At 38.4% G+C, this 20,316-nt stretch overlaps 1 protein-coding gene across 4 annotated transcripts in view; it reads right to left on the bottom strand.

Moving 5' to 3' along the window:
* NNT (nicotinamide nucleotide transhydrogenase) overlaps nt 1-20,316 on the bottom strand; it is a 93,499-nt gene that overhangs the window by 30,170 nt on the left and 43,013 nt on the right. For all 4 annotated transcript variants that reach the window (XM_029216406.1, XM_029216404.1, XM_029216405.1 and 1 more), the window contains 10 exons: nt 17,534-17,667; nt 16,839-17,030; nt 16,134-16,287; nt 12,596-12,757; nt 11,664-11,774; nt 10,662-10,807; nt 9,262-9,457; nt 6,210-6,443; nt 4,755-4,915; nt 3,407-3,586 (listed from right to left, as the gene is read on the bottom strand). In XM_029216406.1, the coding sequence (XP_029072239.1) occupies nt 3,407-3,586; nt 4,755-4,915; nt 6,210-6,443; nt 9,262-9,457; nt 10,662-10,807; nt 11,664-11,774; nt 12,596-12,757; nt 16,134-16,287; nt 16,839-17,030; nt 17,534-17,667 (1,670 nt within the window). The remainder of the gene's footprint in view (nt 1-3,406; nt 3,587-4,754; nt 4,916-6,209; nt 6,444-9,261; nt 9,458-10,661; nt 10,808-11,663; nt 11,775-12,595; nt 12,758-16,133; nt 16,288-16,838; nt 17,031-17,533; nt 17,668-20,316) is intronic.

The raw sequence follows: 20,316 nt of genomic DNA, 5'->3' as shown, positions 1-20,316 counted from the left end.
ATAAATGGTGTCTTAAAATATCTTGTAAAGTGAGAATAATATTTCCTACCTCCAGAATTAGTTTGGGGATCAAAAGAGTTAATATTTGTAAAGCACCCAGCATATTCTACTATGCCCAATTACGAGGAGCTATTTCACTTATATTATTATTATGAACCACTCTGAGCTGCTAAGCACAAGCCATGGAGAAAGTTTCTTATAATAAACAGTTTATTATAAGAAATAAACAATTTCTTATAATAAAGATAAGAGTCAATGAGTATTAATGTGAAAAGTCAGAGCAGGAAAACCTAGAAGAAAAGGAAATTTCTATCTTTGAAATTGAAAACCATGCAGGTGTGTTTTTGTTGTTGTCTGTTTTGTAATAAGTCATAGGAGTAGAACATGAGCAGTAAAACAAGCACTCTGCACATCACTGGTGGAAGCTTTGACTGCAGAGTCCTTTGGAGATAAATTTATCAATATCTACAGCCAACAAAAAGATCTTATTCCGTTTAATCAAGTAATTGTACTTATAGAAATTTGACCTAAGAAAATAATAAACAAGACACAAGGAAGAATACTGCAGGAAAAAAATGTTAAGAACAACTAATATCATGGACTTGGATAAATAAATTATGGTATATGTTTGTGATATAATAACATGTAGACACTAAAATTTATTGGTTAGAAAATTAAACGTTAACATAGAATGTATTTAAATATATACATATGAAAAAAGACAAGAATTAGAATATTAAGTGTTAACAGTTAAGTGGTAATGGGATTATAGATTATTTTATATCCTTATTTATCTTTTTCTAGTTCCTTAATGAAAGATGTTTCATTAAACATCTTTTATTTTTGCAACTGAGTAATATTTTTTAAAAATTAAAGCTTCAACTGCTTTCAAATCCAAATTACTACAATTTACTATTACAAAAAACATATCTGACCCAGTGTGATACTTATGGTCACAGACAGCTATGAAACCTTGTTAGCCTTACATACAATACAGGAATAAAAAATATCTGAGGTATGCTGACAGTGGAATGGCATGCCTGAGGCAGTGGAAACAGAAAGAAAAGAAACAGAAGAACTAGAAAAAACAGATCAAGAAATATGAAAGAATGGATAAAAATTAAGAGAAAGATGGTATAATTACAGAAGCACATGTAGAAAAGAGTACTTTCAACAAGTGCCTTTTATACCTTATTCTAGTTAATGCTACTGCAAAGGTTACTATAGTTACTATAACCAACAATAAAAGAAACTAAATACAGAAGGGAAAGGAGAGGAAATAAAGGACACAGACAGAAATTTGGGAAATACTGTTGATAAATTTAAGAACCTAAAGAAAACCATTTAAGAGAAAAAGGATAAAGATAAGAAGGTACCCATGCTGACACTCCAAGAACTATATACAAGCCCCGACTTCCTCTCCCCATAAGTATGCCACTGGCCTTGTAAAAATACAAATACTCCCATTTAATTTTAACATCAGTTTTTGACAAACCGTTAAGTTTAAGTATTAATGACAATCTGCTGCCCCCTGCTGGTCACTGAAATTCACCAAATGAAGCAAAGTCAAACTAAGGGTTAAAAGTTCATTTTTAGAGAAAACTATTTCTAATACAACTGAATAAATTTTTCTCCTTCATAAACATTTGCTTTTAAAAACTCCACATCCTCGGGCTTACCTGGTGGAGCTGTGGTTGAGAGTCCACCTGCCAGTGCAGGGGACATGGGTTCGAGCCCTGGTCCAGGAAGATCCCACATGCCGCGGAGCAACTAAGCCCCTGCGCCACAGCTGCTGAGCCTGCGCTCTAGAGCCCGCGAGCCACAACTACTGAAGCCCGTGCACCTAGAGCCCGTGCTCTGCAACGAGAAGCCACCGCAATGAGAAGCCCGCGCACCACAACGAGAAGCCCGCGTGCAGCAATGAAGACCCAAAGCAACCAAAAATAAAAATAAATTTAAAAATAAATAAATGTATTTTTAAATAAATAAAAACTCCAAATCCTGACACTTTTCCAGTAGGAAACACCTGTCCAAACTCCTTGAACTTGGGGGATTTAATTTAAAACCTCTCAGCTTGTTTTGAACTTAGGCTTTCAGATTTTTGTTTTTTACAATATAGCCAAAGCAAACTAATTTTTTATTATGAAAAGATAACTTCAGCATTCAATTTACAATGAGATTTTTCAATTAAAGACGTAAGAGGAATTCTGAGTTGTAAAATAAGGTATTTTTTAAATTGTAATAAAAGAATGAAGGTGAAGTTATTTTTCTGCCTGAGTTATTAATCAGCATAAAGTCGCATTCTAACTTCACCCAGTTTCGTGCTTGTCCTTTCACAGCCATTCAAAGCTATTATTTAGAGAATAATATCTATAATTTGAAAAAGTTTTTTAGTCAAACCTTTAATTATTTGCAGGATATCTTCTTGCCATTAAGAAGAGAATTAGAAACAAAAAGGAAGCTAAGAAGTATGTGTCTTGTTAATTTTTTTTTCTAAATCATGCTGACCACAAAACTTCAAGATAGGCACTCTCACAGATGACGAGTGGGAGTGTAAATTGGAGCAAGCTTTCTGGAAACCACACAGCAGTAAGTAGGCAGAGCCCAAAAAATGAGCACACCCTTTCACTTCTAGGAATCATCCTAAGACAAAAATCAGAAGTGCCAAAATGTATTTAGGTACAAAGAGAAAGATAAATCAAACAACCTTAAAGTACAGCATTAGGGAAAATTAAATAAATCTTGAATATCCATATTCTAGATTAGTATGAAGACCCTTAAAATCATATTTAAAAAGCATTTTTAATGATAAGAAAGTGGTAAGACTATAATTTGGAAGATTAAAAAAATTCAATGTGGGCTTCCCTGGTGGCACAGTGGTTGAGAGTCCGCCTGCCGATGCAGAGGACGCGGGTTCGTGCCCTGGTCCGGGAAGATCCCACATGCCGCAGAGCGGCTGGGCCCGTGAGCCATGGCCGCTGAGCCTGCGCGTCCGAAGCCTGTGCTCCGCAACGGGACAGGCCACAACAGTGAGAGGCCCGCGTACCGGGAAAAAAAAAAAAAAAAAAAAAATTCAACGTAAGACAGTGTACAATATGATCAGATAAGTAAACACACAGATATGTAATACACAAAGAAAAAGAATAGAAGGAAATAAAATCTTAAGTGTTTATCACCGGATGGAGGGAGTTAGAAGATTTTTATCTTATATTTAATTTTCCAAAATTATCTACACTTGTGTACTTTAAAAGCAGTATGGCAAATGTATTCAAACGAAACACTCTGATATTTCTGCTGGAGAGAAAAAGAACCAACACAGTCATTTTTACTGCAAATAAAAGAAATGACAAACAGGTCCTCATTTTCAGAACAGCATTTCCTTTTCCTCCATTGGCTGTTTCCTTACCACACACATGATGTAGGACAGTATCGCACCGGAGGAGCCGATGAGCGCACCCACGATGGTCAGCAGACTGTTGTTGAGCAGGAAGCCCTCTGCACACAGGGCCCAGCCTGAATAGCTGTTCAGCACAGTGATGACCACAGGCATGTCAGCACCCCCAATGGCAGCCGTCAAAGTCACACCCTAGCACAAAAACCAGAGCGGAACTCAAAATTCATGCAATGAAAAGAAACCTCTGACACTGAGCATCATGGCTCCTAATCATTCCGGTTTTCCAATTAATACATTTACATGTAAGTTCCACACCTGGTAATGACCGAGTGACCCCTATCGGACCAACTCTCCTACAGATATAACAAGTGCAAACGCTGAACCACAACCCCTGTGCAAAAGAATCCCTAAATCCCTAAAAGGGAGTGAAGAAGAGCAGGCAAAAATTGGAGAGGGGTCTACACTCGGAAAAAAGTAACAGCGCTGAGTAAATGTCACCGTGTTTCTGACTTTAGCTGGTGAGGAGGGTCCTGTTGGTGCCAAGTGAAGCAGCTAAAACTAAAATATAAGCCCAGTCTTACTAGCTTGAAAATCTGAGGATAGGGTTTAGGTGACTAAGTAATTACTGTATGTCTAACTTTGTGCTAAGCACTGTAGATGACTTAAACATTTTTAAACATAAACCTTGTCTATAAAGTATATACTAAGAGTATACTAGACAAACATGAAGTAATCAGTGAATGGCACAGAGCTATACACTGCTCTATACACTGCTATAAATAGAATGCTAAACTGTGACATACAGACACCTAAAGAATACCGTATGTATCCATATACTAAAGCAGTAACTAGAGAGGAAGAGGGGGGCCAACCTATCCTGAAAGGTTTCACTGAACTCCCTCACTGAACACACAGGGTTTATTAAAAGCATTTCATTTCATATGATTATTTGGTTTGGTATCAGAGCTTCCAACAAATGTGAGAGCAACTAACGGGCAGGGACTCTCTGACACTTATTTTATAGGGCTTGTCACACAGCAGGCACCTAATGAACAGAAATGAAACCCCTGGCTTTTTAAATTCCCATTCACCAACACATTGATCCAGTGAAAAGACCCCAGAGCAAAAAAGATGTCACACGTGACAACTTTGACAGGAATTAGTAAGTGAAGAGAAAGAGTAATTTTCTCCTTACACTTTTCTATATTTTCCAGACTATCCAAAGATGAATACATAACAGCATTTTAAAACATTTTTATTCCATCAGGGGTCTTGAAGAGACAGAAATAAGATTAGACTGTAACCTAACAAAATACTTAGTTCCTCGCTAAGAATGTGCTTTCCATCTCTGACCTCTTACCATGACAGCAGACAGAGCTGACACAGAGCCCAGACAGGTAATGCCAGTGGTGAAGCTGGGGTCCATCATGAACGGGATGATTCCACCCACACTAGCAGCCAGCAGGCCAGCATTGAGTAGGTGCCTTCCAGGGAGCAGGAGAGGGGCGGATTTCAGGATACCTAGGGCCAAGCATGTGGGAATCAGAACCTAGAACGTGTCACAAGAAACTCCCTCACATGCACACACTCTTAAGTGTGTGTCATTTGATCCTAAACCACCAAAATTTAACATGAGGATAAAAACATGCTACTTAAAATATCACTTTATATCACCAGCTACTGAAACATAAAAGTAAATTAGAGTTCTTACACATAAATATTAATGGAAGTAGGAAAAGTAGGGCTTGACTTAATTGTCCTTTACTTTGATCACACAACAATTTCCTTACTCTTTGTCATGGAATCATGAAAAGTGATTTTTTTTTACCCCCGTATGACCAATACAGAAGTTAAGTGTGGTTTTATTTATTGAAAATGTCAAAACAGAGTCCTAGAACATTAGCCTTTCTGATTCTATCAACTGAGCCCAAGGGAGAAGGGTCCTTGTTTGCTAGTTGGTTCTAAAGATAAAGCATGTACTAACATCTTACTTATGGTACATCTTCTCCTTTTCTTAGCCCCTTTTTGTTTCTTTTGTAAAAATTGCCACTGCTGTTTTATTTTTTGGTTTACCTTCCTTTTTGATTGTCTCCTCCCCAAGAATATAAGCTCCATAAAAAAATAAAATAATAAAGACAAAGCGTGAGACAATATCGTAGGCTTTAAGTTCTTTTGTGATTTTTAAGTTTCATGGAAGTTCCCCACTTAATTCTAATGACTTGATTACTGAGAGACAAGACCAGGTTTTTAAATCACAAACTAGTTTCTCTAGAGACTTGCTTTTTCATGAAAACACTGAAAGCAGCTATGTGAGGTTTTCCCCTCCACTTCTATTTTCATGATTGGCTTTAGCGGTAGCAAAAGCTGCCAGGCTAGCCCCCTAAAATGTGTATTTGTTTTAAAAGTAAGTACTGTATACTAATCACACAAATTTATTCAATACGCCTCTCTCTATTCTGGAAAATGTATGAATCATTTCTGTGAACGCTACACCAGCATCTCTAACCAAGGATTATAAAGACGTTATTTTGTTCATACATATTATCAAATGTCAACTAGTCCCTCTATGTGAATTTCTGTGCATTAGTTTCCTTCACTAGCTGTCTGCAGACGACATGGCTTCAAAGCCTTGTGAGATTTGTAAGGATCAATAAAGGGAAGCCACGTTTATGGAGAAAAAAAAAACTTTCATAGTGTCATACAAATACTCTTCACCTAACAGGTTCTACCACTAAGCTATTTTCTGAAATTGAAATGGACCCCTAAACACCCTAAATAATAGATATTTACCTCTATGTTATACTGAATCACTTACCCTGCAATTTTCCATAGGCAACAAGAGACCCACTAAACGTGACACCACCGATGTAAGTACCCAGGTAGGCCACGGTCTTGGTAAGATTAGCTGCTGCATCCGTAGCGAAATGTGGATATTCTACAATGTACTCAGCTATGCACGTAAGCACAGCTGCCAAGCCCACTAAACTGTGGAAAGCAGCAACTAACTGAGGTAAATCAGAAATCTGGATGCGTTTCGCAATTGTCAGTCCTGTTGGAAAGTGAAAGTCAAAGAGAAATTAAAACTTGACAGACCTTTGAGAAACAACCCGATAAAGACCACACTTGAATATTACTCAGCCATAAAAAAAAGGAAATCTTGACATGGATGGACCTTGAGGGCATCATGCTAAGTGAAGTAAGTCAGACAGAGAAAGACAAATACCATAGGATCTCACTTTTATGTGGAATCTGAAAATAACAAACAAACAAAAAACCAAGCTCATAGATACAGAGAACAGATTGGTGGTTGCCAGAGGCGGGAGGTGGGACGGGGGGTGGGCAAAATGGGTGAAGGGGGTCAGAAGGTACAAACTTCCAGTTATAAAATAAATAGTCCTGGAGATGGAATGTACAGCACGGTGACTATAGTTAATAAAGCTGTACTGCATATTTGAAAGTTGCTAAGAGAGTAGATCTTAAAAGTTCTCATCACGGGCCTCCCTGGTGGTGCAGTGGTTGAGAGTCCGCCTGCCGATGCAGGGGACGTGGGTTCGTGCCCTGGTCCGGGAAGATCCCACATGCCGCGGAGCGGCTGGGCCCGTGAGCCATGGCCGCTGAGCCTGCGCGTCCGGAGCCTGTGCTCCGCAACGGGAGAGGCCACAGCAGTGAGAGGCCCGCGTACCGCAAAAAAAAAAAAAAGTTCTCATCACAAGAAAAAAAATTTTAACTATGTAGGGTGACGAATGTTAACTAGACTTACTGTGGTGATCACTTTGCAATCTATATATATAAATATCAAATTATTATGTACATCTAAAACTAGTATAATATTATATGTCAATTATACCTCAATTTTAAAAAAGCCCTCTTAAGGTTATTCATCATTGTCATTAATAAGTATTTATCTGCTTCCTGGCAAAATATTCTCTTACAGGGACTATTCCGGCAAGAACACTGGCTTAAATACCCTTTCAAATAGCAGGCTCTTTCAACACACCTCACCAATGCCCAACTCCAAAGAACCCAAACACACAGCATCAACGTTCCTTACAACCTTTGAACACTCTCCCAGACTAACGCTTCTTCAGATTACTTAAAGCTCCAACTAAACCGCTTAAATTCCCCCCACTGCATGAATAACCCAGGCTCCCTTCCCTATCAGCCAACATTTGCCCCTGAGCACACAAGGAACAGCTGGAATATGAAGAAGGTCTAGGTTTTCAGGTGAGTGGATGCGAGCCAAGTCCAAAGGTAATGAAATGCAAATATCTGAGTAGTAAACAACCAAATCAGGAGACTCTGAAGGAGTTGCCTGGCTACAGGTAGGGGGAATAGAAGGACTGGGGCTCACAACATTTGCAAAGGTCATGCCTAAAGGTTGTCCTGCCATGAACCTACAGCACAAGCATTTTCCTTCAAGTGCTTTTCCAGGGACTGTCAAGAAAGGATGCACAGCTTTCCCAGGTAAGTACAAAAGGAGATGTAAAGCTAATGCTGTGCTTGGTAAGTATTTAACCACCAGCCCCTCAGAATAAAAACGTGCGTGTGTAAATACATACATGAGTTTTTACTCATAAAAATGTATGCAGCACACAATTTTTAAACAATAAAAATATATACAATACTCTTTACTGTAAGTTTCATATAACCAATTGACTCACAGAATGTTACCAAATTCTGGCAGATGTAGCCAACCTAGTGTTTGCAACTGACGAATGAGTGTGGTTCCCACATGAATGTTGGTTGAGATTTTTGTTTACTCTAACAAGTAAGACGAGAGTGAAACAACGAGATGTACGTAAGAACTTCACTCACTGTCAACCATGTGAGTGGCAATTTTGCTGAATCTGGTAACAGTTTCCAAGTACTGGAAGAATATTTGCTCAATTTTTTTGTGCAATTCACAGTGTAATGACAAAACACACTTTTAAGTTTAAGCTTGCATTATTAATATTTTCTCCATCACCTTACTAGGTATGGGCAATGAACAAAACAATAAATGAAACACAGATTCATAGAATTTGTTGATTTCCATAGTGTAAATACAACTGCCATGGCTGCTCTCAAGCTACCAACATGATGTCATTAAATATGGGTTCAGGAAGAGATGTACAGAAGCCCCATCATTACATAGTATTTCTACCACACAGACACAAGACACATGGATAATCTCAAAAGCAGAGATAATAAAAGCTAGTGAATTCATTAGAAAGTCATGAGTGTTTAGGATTATTACCTTTGTTTCTAATTTAATTTTAAGTTTATATAATTTAATTTTTGATAATAGCTGTGTTTAATAACCAGCTCGAAAGATTCTTGAAGATTTAACAACCAACCCCAGCACACCACTGAATAAGACTAAAAGAGTGTTTTTTCTGCTGGCACGTGTTTTTCACGTTTTTAACAGGTCTCTGAAGCAGAATCTTCTGCTGTTATTTATACCCAGCAGAATAAAAGATGAGCCTATAGATAGTACACATATAAGTATTCCAATTCCCTGTTCAATTATCAGCTAACTGGACAGAGTCAATAAAGGAAAACAAGAACTGAGCACAAGGCATTTCTCAGCCCACTCTTTTGACACAGTTGATATTACTCAGTGTTTCAAAATGTTTACTTCTGAATGAGAATTACACCAACTGTGATGACTTTTTGCCAAAAGAATATTTACTGAAGCAACTTCCATTAAGGCAATTTAATTCCTTCATCAATATGGGCCTCAAACAGAAATATGTATATTCAGAAACTGAAGTGCAATTAAAAAGTTCTTACTCCTAAAAAAGTATTCTTAAATCTCTGAGCCTAACTGCCGTCAGGTGTTCAAAGGGCATGGACTTACATAAAGGCAGAAACCCACAAGTGCTTACCAATGGTACCGCCCAAAGCCATTGCTCCAGACATCTGAGCTAACAGTTCTGGGCACGGTTTTAGGCCTCCAAGGGTGGCTGCCAGGCCTCCAGCCACCCCAATCATGCCCAATGCATTGCCAAGACGCGCAGTTCCCTGGGTGGAAAGCCCGGCCAGGGCACCAACACAGCACAGACCAGAGCCCAGGTACACAATCTTTTCAAAGGAAAGGGAAGAGAAAGAGAGAGATTATCAAAACCTTCAGTCTACTAGCTTAAGGAGAACTCCTCTTGAGGAAACATGATTCTCTAAGGACAATTTTAAATTCAGACAATAGAAGGACCAATAGAGCTCTTTTTTTAAATATTTCAATATATTTTCCTATCCGTTAAGGATATTACCATATTAAATACTTTAAATTGTACTTGCAATTATACCATTTATGTACATTGGCTTCTTCTGGACTTGATAGCATACAAATGCATATAAAAGTACCTAAATTTAAATGGAGTTATTATGGGATCTAGACCTGACCTAATGCTATAAGTGAGCCATCCCCTGAGGTTGTAAGTGCCAGAGACGATGCTGTATACTTTACTTATGCTGTAACTCAGTCTCATGAGAGTCACAGGAGGAAAGAATCATCATCCTCATTTTATAAAAGAGAAAACCAGTGCTTAAAGAGGCTACATAATTTTTCTAAGGGCAAACGATCAGTAAATAGCAAATCTGGGATGCAGACATAAGTCTCCCTGACTCACTGTTCTAACTCTTCTCAAAAAAGATTCTGTTCATTCAACAAATAGTTCATGTTAGAAACAGCAGAAACCAAAGGAGACGTGATTTTTCAGCTGTCAGAGAGGCTGAAATAGTCATTGAAAAGAAAGGTATGACTGAGTTTGGAACAAAGTTGAGTCTCTATTATAAATTATATCTAGACATGGAACTTTCAAAGTTCAACTTGATTATTTCTGTTTCTCTACACAGCATGCATTTTTAAATTAGCTTTTTTAAATGCACTGGCATAACATCTCCTGGATCCACAGGGGAAGAAAGTAAGTAGGAAAAGGACTAATGATATCTAATAATAAAAATTTTTTACTGATTATTTCATTGTATCCCTACAACAATCCAGCCAGATACATAAAAAGGGTACTAATAAACTTCTTGCCTCTTTTTACATGTGGAAAAACTTAGGGACAAACAGGTAAACCCATCCTTGCAGACTTGGCAGGCAAATCTGTCTCTAGAATCCAAGGTCCTGATTCTTAGAGGATGAGAATGCTCTATTTGACCAAGATGTTTCAAAAGTTACTGTCGTATTTGCTTGATAGAATTTGAATTTTGGTAATGATAATGTTAGGTCTACTTGGGATGAAGACACAGTACAAAAGTAAAAGCTTTCAAAAGAGACTCTTACTTGTTCAATGTTATAACCACTGGAGAGGGCAGCTAAGTATCCTCCAACAAAGGTACCGGCAGGGAGCAGATACAGGTAATTGTGTTCTGGGGGGTCGGTGGGACGTTTGAACATGTCCAGCATTCTCTGAGTCACCAGAAAGCCACCTTATCAAAGTAAATATAAAACAGAAAGAGGTATCTCATTGAGCAACATAATTTTTAAAGGGCTACAAGTTTTCTATTTTAAGCACATCTTTATCATCTAGGAATAAATATCATTTTAAGTAACATTTTAGAACCTCGAAATTAGAAGTTATTCTATTATTCAAGCCAGTTACATTGAAGGGAGGAACCCTTAATACATTTAGGAAGAAAATTTGCTCTCAGAGTATAAAACCAACTATTTCTGCATGACTAACAATAAACAGCCATTCAAACAGCTCGGGAATGCAGAAGATCAAAGGCCAGGGTTTTTCTTCTAATAGGTTATTCTGTTTGTTAAACCCTATAATAAGTGATAAAAGAAAAAATACCATATCAGCTGGCACCAGGTTTGTTTGGACATGTTAAAGAATTTATAGCTACAAAATATCATCGAATCAGTTTCATATACAAGTGATGTGCTAGGCTTTCAGTTTTCAGGAACATAGGCCAGGATAAGGCAAAAGGCTAAAGTTTTATCTAAAATTATACCCATTTAAAGATGTTATGGTGATAGCTCTAAGTCAGCTTAATTCAAAACTATGCATTAAATAACTTTCCAGTTAACCTGTAGGCATTGTAGTTAACCTTTGGGGCATTCAGGGGGAGGGGTGTTCTCTTCTCAAATAGTTTCTAAAACTTACCAATGGGCAAAATAACTAATTTTCCTTCACACAGAGCATTTATCATCTGAGTGAAACATTTTTTAAAGGCATGATTAAATTCTTAAAAATCAGGATGTTTGTTTTATATTGATTTATATTTGCTTCTCGTGTCTCCACTAAAAATCGCACTGTGGGTTCTTTCACTGTCCTCATACCTGCAATGTTGACTGAGGATATGAATGTAGCAAGAGCAGCAAGGCCCTGAGAAGTTGTGGAAGGATACAAATGTCCTCCCATCAGCACCAACCCACCAACTGCGGTCAACCCTGGGAAGAAAGCATGGATATATTAAACAGTAGCTAATAGTCGTGCTGCCAAATCAAATGTCATCGCTGAAAGACCTCACAAGCACATGCATCATAAAGGAGAAAGTTCTCACACACATTCTCACTAAAGTACTTTCGTGGGCAAAGAGTTACCAAAACATTTTCTCCTTTTGCATAAGAATTTTAACCTTTACTTTCTAGCTCTGTTCCCCTGATAAAGATATAAATCAATAATGTTACTAGACAACATTGTTCATGGTGCAAAGGGACCTCTGGTGGTTACACAACTGGAAAATACTACGCATGAACAATAAATATATGATGGTGAAAGCCCATAGCTTTGGGCTTTCCTGAGCATAGTACTTCTTGGAATTGGACCTGTTCCCGGTGGAGATCCTGAAAGCCATGCCTGTGCAAGAGATGCCCACTGGGGCCATGGTTTCCAAGCCACAGCATGGTTTCCAAGCCACATCTGTCCACGTAGCTGTGTGGACCCTGCATGGACCATGCTGCTGCTGTGAAACACTGTTCCCAAATTTTATCAGAGGAATCCCTTCTTTAAAGGAAATCATAACTGAAAGAAGGAACAGTAGCTCTGCACTGCTTGCAACAGGAGCAGCCCAAAGGTATGACACACTCCATCGGCCTCTCACTTCCAACCCCACCTCTGCACCCTCTGGGAGCCCGAGTCACCACAGCCACCAAGATGCCAAGCCCTACAATTTGGAAAACACAGACTTTATAAACCTCATGGAAAGCACTCCTAGAGTTGAATAAGCCCTTGAAAACTTAAATTGAGGGAAAATAAGAGGCGAACAAACCTGAGATTGCATTAGTCACAGACATCAGTGGTGAGTGGAGAGCGGGGGTCACTCCCCAGACAGTGTGGTAGCCCACAATGCCAGCCAAGCCAAAAGTGGTCACCATCTGGGAAAAGGCTAAATTGGGAGCCGCAATGCCCAAACCCAGTATCCCAGTGAGACCTAGAGAAAGAGAGGAAAGAGTGTGAGTTCACATCCACAAGTTCAATCTCGGGAGGATTAAAAGCACACACACACCCACACACAAACAAACATATGGGATAGTCAATGCTTTAAAATTCCACACCCTTGCCAATAATGAGATTTTTTGAGATGTTCCATGACTGGGAAGAGGGGTGGTGAAAGGGAGTTAAAGGTATTGCGAACAAAATTCAACTTCCTGACCACCACTCCCCAAAATAAAATAAATTTTAAACATCTAGTAAAATTTATGAGTCGCCTTAATAACAATTTGCACATTTTCCTCTGTATAACTTGTCCTCTTCCCCATTTTAACTTTCACTGACAGTGCCACATGTGTTTATACAAGTGTTTTTATTCCAGAATTATAGGCCTATAAAGGATCTACCAAAGCATTTTCTACTTGGGCAACACACAACCTTTATAAGACAGACTTCTGTGAGGCCAAGTTCATGTCACTCTCAGATCTGGCTGAGGAAGAAGGATTTTAAGAGAGTAGGAAGGATTTCATTCACTCCAGCACCTCCCCAAAACATATGGCTTCCACCCACCCGGGACAGAAGTTTTGCAATTGCTCCTGAATCTGGACTGGACTGCTGGCCAGGGCAGTCAGCTCCAGCCTCAACACTAAGTCAGCAAACAGGATTTTACAAAGAAAAGGAAAAAAAAAAAAAATACGAATTAAATTAAGAATGTGCAGAATACAAACAGTCAGCTCTCAACATACATCTTTAATTATCGCCTTTCCTAATAGCAAACATGTGGATGGCTGTTCTGCAACAGAGGAAAGGGTTACCTAGTGGTCAGTGAAAACCAAATGATAATGGGTGACCAGAAAGCTGGAATTTAACTTTTTTGAATAAGGTACTTTTATCCCTTGATATAAACTATTTCTTTATAAGTGGCATAGCTGGAACATTAGCAGTTGACATTCATTTTACTTTACATCAGTCAATAAGACTGTAGTTTTAAATTTTTTTTTAATTTTTTTCACTTCCCCACACAGCATGTGAGATCTTAGTTCCCCAACCAGGGACTGAACCAGTGCCCCCCGGAGTGGAAGCACGCAGTCTTAACCACTGGACCACCAGGGAAGTCTCTGTAGTTTTAATTTTTATTTTCCTACCCACATACAAGATTTCCAGTGTTCCAATGGATGGCCTGTTAACCATCTGGAGGGAGAGTTAGACAGAATATTGTTTTGTGTTTCAGTTAAACATCAGAGAAGGGCTGTGCAGGGTTATATTTAAGGACATGTTTTCTTAAGCCAGACTGCCTGGTTCAAATCCTGGCTCTACTGCTTGTCAGCTGTGTGATCTCAGGCAAGTTACTTAACCTCTCTGTGCTCCAGTACCCTCATCTGTAAAATTATTAACCCTCTCTGTCATCATCTAGAAAAAGAAAATAATAATATGCCTACTTTACTGAGTACTTATAAGGAATAAATGAGCTAAGGCACGTTAAGTGTTTTAGCACAATGCCTAGCACTCATTAAATGCCCACATTAGTTCAGAAGCACTAAATTACCATAACCTGCAGTCAATTGTGTTGGGCATCTAAGATAGAAATCCCACATCTGAAGGTTTTCTTTGCTTTTGTTTTTTAATAAACTTATTTATTTTATTTATTTATTTTTGGCTGCGTTGTGTCTTCGTTGCTGTGTGAGGGCTTTCTCTAGTTGCGGTGAACAGGGCCTACTCTTTGTTGCGGTGCGTGGGCTTCTCATTGCAGTGGCTTCTCTTGTTGCAGAGCACAGGCTCTAGGCACGTGGGCTTCAGTAGTTGTGCTACATGGGCTCAGTAGTTGCGGCTTGTAGGCTCTAGAGAGCTGGCTCAGTAGTTGTAGTGCATGGGTTTAGCTGCTCCGCAGCATGTGGGATCTTCCGGGACACGGATCGAACCTGTGTCCCCAGCAGCGGCAGGCGGATTCTTAACCACCGTGCCACCAGGGAAGCCCCAGGTTTTCTTATTAACTATTTAATAAACTAAAGTCTTTTCTATAATACATTCAGTAATGTCAAATGTGCTACATTTAGTTTGTATAACAGAGGAAAAAGAAAAGAAAAACAGAGAAAAAAAGAAAAGGGAAAAAAAGCAAATCACATTCTTTGAAGAATGCTAGTCAACTAGATTCCTAACAAATACACAAGAAAAATGCTTGGTTTTATTATAAAGGAGGAAGTTTTAGGGTACAGAAAATAAATATAAGGCCATCCTTTTATTCACTGGAATATGCCAATGTCATATCTATTAAAATGCAATAAACCTTGACTCAATAAACATAAAAGAAACCTAGAAAAATAAATCATCATTCATGCCTCACTACATTTCCTTATGAATTGTAAAGAGAAATGGAAATTTACAACCCTGCTGACAATACTCTCCATGCACAATACAGTAATATGGTTTCTTTTTTTTTAACAAGTAAGAGCAAATAGGGACACTGCTCCATCTATTCACAATGTTCACAACTAAAGGCTTTTTCAGTCATTTTGCTGAGACTTGCTCTTTATTCAAGGAGAGTTACATATTTGGCTTTAAAACAGCTGGACTCACATGGGAATTTGGAGAATGCTGAGGCTACAAGAATTCTGTGTGCTTTGTACTGGTCCTTATTCTTTATAGTTTGCTTTTGTTTTGTTTTTATTTTGGCTCCAAGCAAATCTAAACATTTTTACTTCATTCTATGAGACAGAAACCAATTTAAAATCAAATATCCATATTTCAGACTCTAACAGTTCATAGCCAGAATGAATATTTATCATTATTTTACGATAATTCTTTACTGCCTTCATGAAGGTGAATTAGAAAACAAAGAATCTATGTTAAATTGTAAAGAAAGAGATAAAAATTTTTAAATTGAATTTTTTTTTACTAGGTGAATAACTTACTATTTATTCTTCAACGCAAATATTTGGTTCCCCAGTCTTACCCAGAGGTGCAGATAACCACAAATGATGTTTTATAAACCACAAAAAATAAACCAATAACCACATTTACATGCACTTAACACCAACACAATCTGTCATACATCAATACTCATTATATTTGATATATATAAAAATATTAACGATATTTTAAATGTTTTCTATAAAAGTATTAACAGCCTATGTATTATTTCACACTCATTCAATCCAGCATTTATCCCAGTGCCTGCATCTCTGAGGGTACACAATGCAGTCTCCACGTCCACAGAGGTGGGACAGATGACATGTATGTGAAAACTGCTTCTAACAGGCCCAAGTCCTGATGGAATCCAACAAAGGACAACAGCATTTCATTTACTAATTTTGACAATTAATACATAACTCACAAAATTCAAAGAATTTGGACTAAATCTTCATAGATGGGACCCTAACCTGCTGTATATACAGAAGCTGATGTCATCGTCTTCCTGAAGGGTGTGACAGTAGCTGCTTTTTCAGCCTCCAGCTCAGCCACTGTCCTCTGTTTTACTGGGGCACCTTGAGGAATATTTTTCGGTGTGGGAGCAGGGAAGATCACTTCGCCATCCTAACAGAAATCAGAAAAATAGCACTTTTTAAAGTCAATCCAGCATTCAGTCAATCCAGTGTTGGGGAAAAACTCTTCTTTGAAAAGTAATTTTAAATAAACATAGAAATTCACGTAATTTATAATATCACTTTATATAAATATATATCACACATGTATATAATGTCTGTGTCATGCATACACACATAGATGTACAATTAGTACGTGTACAGAACATATAAGGAAGAATACAGAACAAACTTAAAAGCAGATAGGTGGGGGAGGGGGAATATTTAATTTTTACTTTATTCAATTCTGGGTTTTTTGTCTGTTTTTTTGTTTCTGTTTATCAAAAGCAATGCATATTTTAGGTGAGTCACACATGTATATAAATCTTGCAATATTTTTCTTTAAACTGTTCTACATTTTTAAGCAATTTTTATTGGCATAAACCCAACACATCGATACTTTATTAGAATATATCCCAATTCCAAAATAGGATCATTCTGTAAACAAAAATCCTAAAACAAATATATAATGAAAACACAGGAGAAACAGATCTCTTCACTTACCTTCATCACTACAGTTCCTCTAATGACGTGACCCATTGTACCAAAGTCAAAGTCATCTTTCACTTCAAAATAAAAATTGTCTTTGTCAGAGCTGATGGCCTTCAGGAGCTTGGTGATGTTGTTGGAATACAGGGTGCTGGCCTGAGTGGCCATTCGGCTGGGAAGGTCTGTGTAGCCTATGTGAGTAATCCCCTAAACAAACAAAAATATAGTCAGAAAGGTCTGTTACTAAATGCCCATATTCTTTCTAGGACAGTTCTCAGTCAAGGCTAAGTTCTGAAATTACAAATCTTTATAAATATACACACACACTCACAAATACATATTTCAAAAGGAGCTTTAGGGCTTCCCTGGTGGCGCAATGGCTGAGAGTCCACCTGCCGATGCAGGGGACACGGGTTCGTGCCCCGGTCCGGGAAGATCCCACATCCGCGGAGCGGCTGGGCCCATTAGCCATGACCGCTGAGCCTGCACGTCCGGAGCCTGTGCTCCACAATGGGAGAGGCCACAACAGTGAGAGGCCCGCGTACCGCAAAAAAAAAAAAAAAAAAAAAGGAGCTTTAAATGTGACTGTTTTTAAGTTTAGAAAATTTCAGGCCTCAGTTTCTCTAAATATTTAAAGCAATAAACACCCTCTCACAAATCAATAAAGATATAGGAACAGGTTCATAGATAGAGGAAGCTTTGTGCTGTACCTTATGAACATAAAGTTCTCCTGGCTTGGTTGTTTCAAAGTTTCCGCCAGCCTCAGCAGCTAAATCCACAACAACTGAACCTTCCTTCATGGACTCGATCATTTCTTTACTAAACAAAACGGGAGCTTTTTTACCTAATAAAACCAAAGAAAAGAGTAAAAATTACATGGTAATTCTTAAAACTTTATATTCTAATTATTACAGTAGTCTCTGGGTACCCAGGAATTTAACATCTGAATATATAACTCTTTCAAAGAGACCCCCTAAAGTTCATAACACAGGTGAGACTGGTCAGTCCCCTAAGGAAGAAATAGGATGAGTGTGAGCTGCAAAGCCAGTGGGTGGGAGGGAGCCGCTTAGCCAGAGAGCAAGCCTTGTCATTTGCTAAGCATGGAAATTTCAGCTAGCACTGCTCTTCCCAACTGGTTTACACCCTGTACCACTCATGAAGAGATCAGCATTTTGCCTGTTTCTTTAAAAATGCATAATAAATAAGCTAGTAAGGAAACTATGTGCACCCAAATTGGACGATTCATAAAGATCACAAATGTCAAGGGAACATTCAATAGTAATCTATGAATGACAAAATAGAGTATTTCCAATCGTCTTAACCAATGTCACCAGATTTTCCCACATGCTATATTAATCTACCTTAATTTAACACAGGATAACTTCGAGGAGAGACAGGGAAGTGCCATGAAATGGAAACAGTAGGATACCACAACTCCAAAAAATCTTAGGAACCACTCATACACTTTTATTCCCTCTCAACAACTATTTATTCTGCACCTCTGGTGAGTCGAGCTCCATGCCTGGTGCTGGGAGTGTACTGGTAGATAAACAGAAAAGATCCCTGTTCTCATGGAGCCTGCCCCTCATGAGATATTTCACATTTTATAATAAATCGTTTACTAATTCTTACATAGAGGATAAAGCACCAAACATAAGGATTTTTCAAGCTAACATAAGTTAATATGTTCAACAGGGGTCCACACTGTGGGTATAATATCTTGTTCAAGTTTCATAAAACAGTGTAAATATCTAAGCCAAAAGAGAAAGGAAATAAATTTGCGAGACTGGCCACAGGAAAGCAGAGAATTAATAGCCTAATTATCTTTTTTTTCTTCTTTTGAAAGTTTTCAACTCTGTGTCTACAGAATTTTAGTAAAAGCACTGTCAGTTTTATAAATGGAAATCAACTCAAAGTAAAATTTGCATGATAATAATCTGCTTTTCAATCTACTTGACTGGAATATACGTGATTCAAAAAAGAAAAATAACCTTTTTTTGTAGCACATGTGAAAAACAAAGTTGTCAAGATACGTGTGGGTGTACCTCCTTTCTCAATGCGAACCTTATACTTCCAAGATCAAGTCCAACTCCTAAGCCTCCTATTACCCAAGACCTTTCTCTCCGGGCTGAAGCACTCTTCTTAGCATTTCTTCTCACTACTGCCCCACTGGACCTTCTGCTCCAGCCACAATGGTTTGTTAGAGAAGCTCTGGTTCTCTCTTCTGAGTCTCCATGAAAAAGAACAAGAATGAGGAGATCTTTTCCCAAAGACAACACCCTTTGGTCCTGGTAGTTTCGCCACTTCTCAAAATTCTCTGGAATTACGTATTCCTTTCCTCTACTCTCCCGCACTGTAGTCCACTAAAGGTACCTTGAATACTTAAACTTTACTCGAGCGTGAGAATTTGGGGATGCAAACAACAGCATCTGAGGACTCGTCCCAAACTAAAGGTCATGCTGACCAGCACTGCAGTGATGTAAAGCTCTGGATGACGTGGCTGCATCTACATAAAGTGGCAAGTTTAAAGGGCTAACCTGTACTTTGCAGGTATTTACTGTCATCACCACCCACCCCCAGCCCTTGTCCAGAGCCTCTTCGTTATTAACCAGACTCTCGTTTGCCACAGCCTTTCCTCCCACCTTACTTGTACCCTCCAGTCTTACGTCGACGTGCCTTAAGCTACTCTTCTGGCTAGAACCAAGTTGGATCCAGGCGCAACCCCTTTGAATTCTAACCACACCAACTTTACGACCATCGACCTCACAAATTGGATTTGGCATCTAACTAATTTCTCCCGCCCTAGACATTCTGGATTCCTTCTTCCTTCTGAGATATCTATAGCTACAGATCAGACCCTGCATCTGTAATGTTGCCCACTTTATAAGACGTCAAGTGGCCAAAACCATTTAGGCTCCCTAGAAAACATCTGATGTACCACCTATTTCTCTTCTTTGATTTTACTTATTCAACCTTCACAGAACAATTTTGCAGTGGCTGACACAACACACACACACACGTGTGTGTGTGTCATAACAGAGATAACAGGTGTTCCGTCCATATTATCACTCTGAAATTCAACCACCTTTAAAAGGATAGCATTTTCTTTCACATAACAGTATTTTACTTAGTACATAGCCAAATAACTGGAGGGTAAGTTAAAAAGATAGACTTAAGTTACAGAGGAATGTTTAAAAGACATGGAATTATTACAAGTAAAAGCACACAACAAAACAGTATGTACAGGATGTTCCCATTCAGTAAAAAAAAAATTTACATATACATATGTATGAATGTTTCAAGTGTGTGTGTGTGTGTGTGTGTGTGTGTGTGTGTGTGTAGATACAAACACACACACACACAATATTACATATACTATATAGTTCCTAGCAAATTCTATAGAGTATAATGTTTAACAATAACAGGACGTCTTTGAGTAGTAAGACTAATTTATTTCCTTCTTTGAGCTTTTTCTTATCTCCCAAGTGTTCTA

The sequence above is a fragment of the Monodon monoceros genome, unplaced genomic scaffold (assembly GCF_005190385.1).
Source record: "Monodon monoceros isolate NGI ecotype Baffin Bay Population unplaced genomic scaffold, NGI_Narwhal_1 Super_Scaffold_12, whole genome shotgun sequence".
In the NCBI taxonomy this organism is placed as follows: Eukaryota; Metazoa; Chordata; class Mammalia; order Artiodactyla; family Monodontidae; genus Monodon; species Monodon monoceros.
The sequence above is the reverse complement of the archived record's forward strand: the minus strand, read 5'-3'. Positions and strand labels throughout refer to the sequence as shown.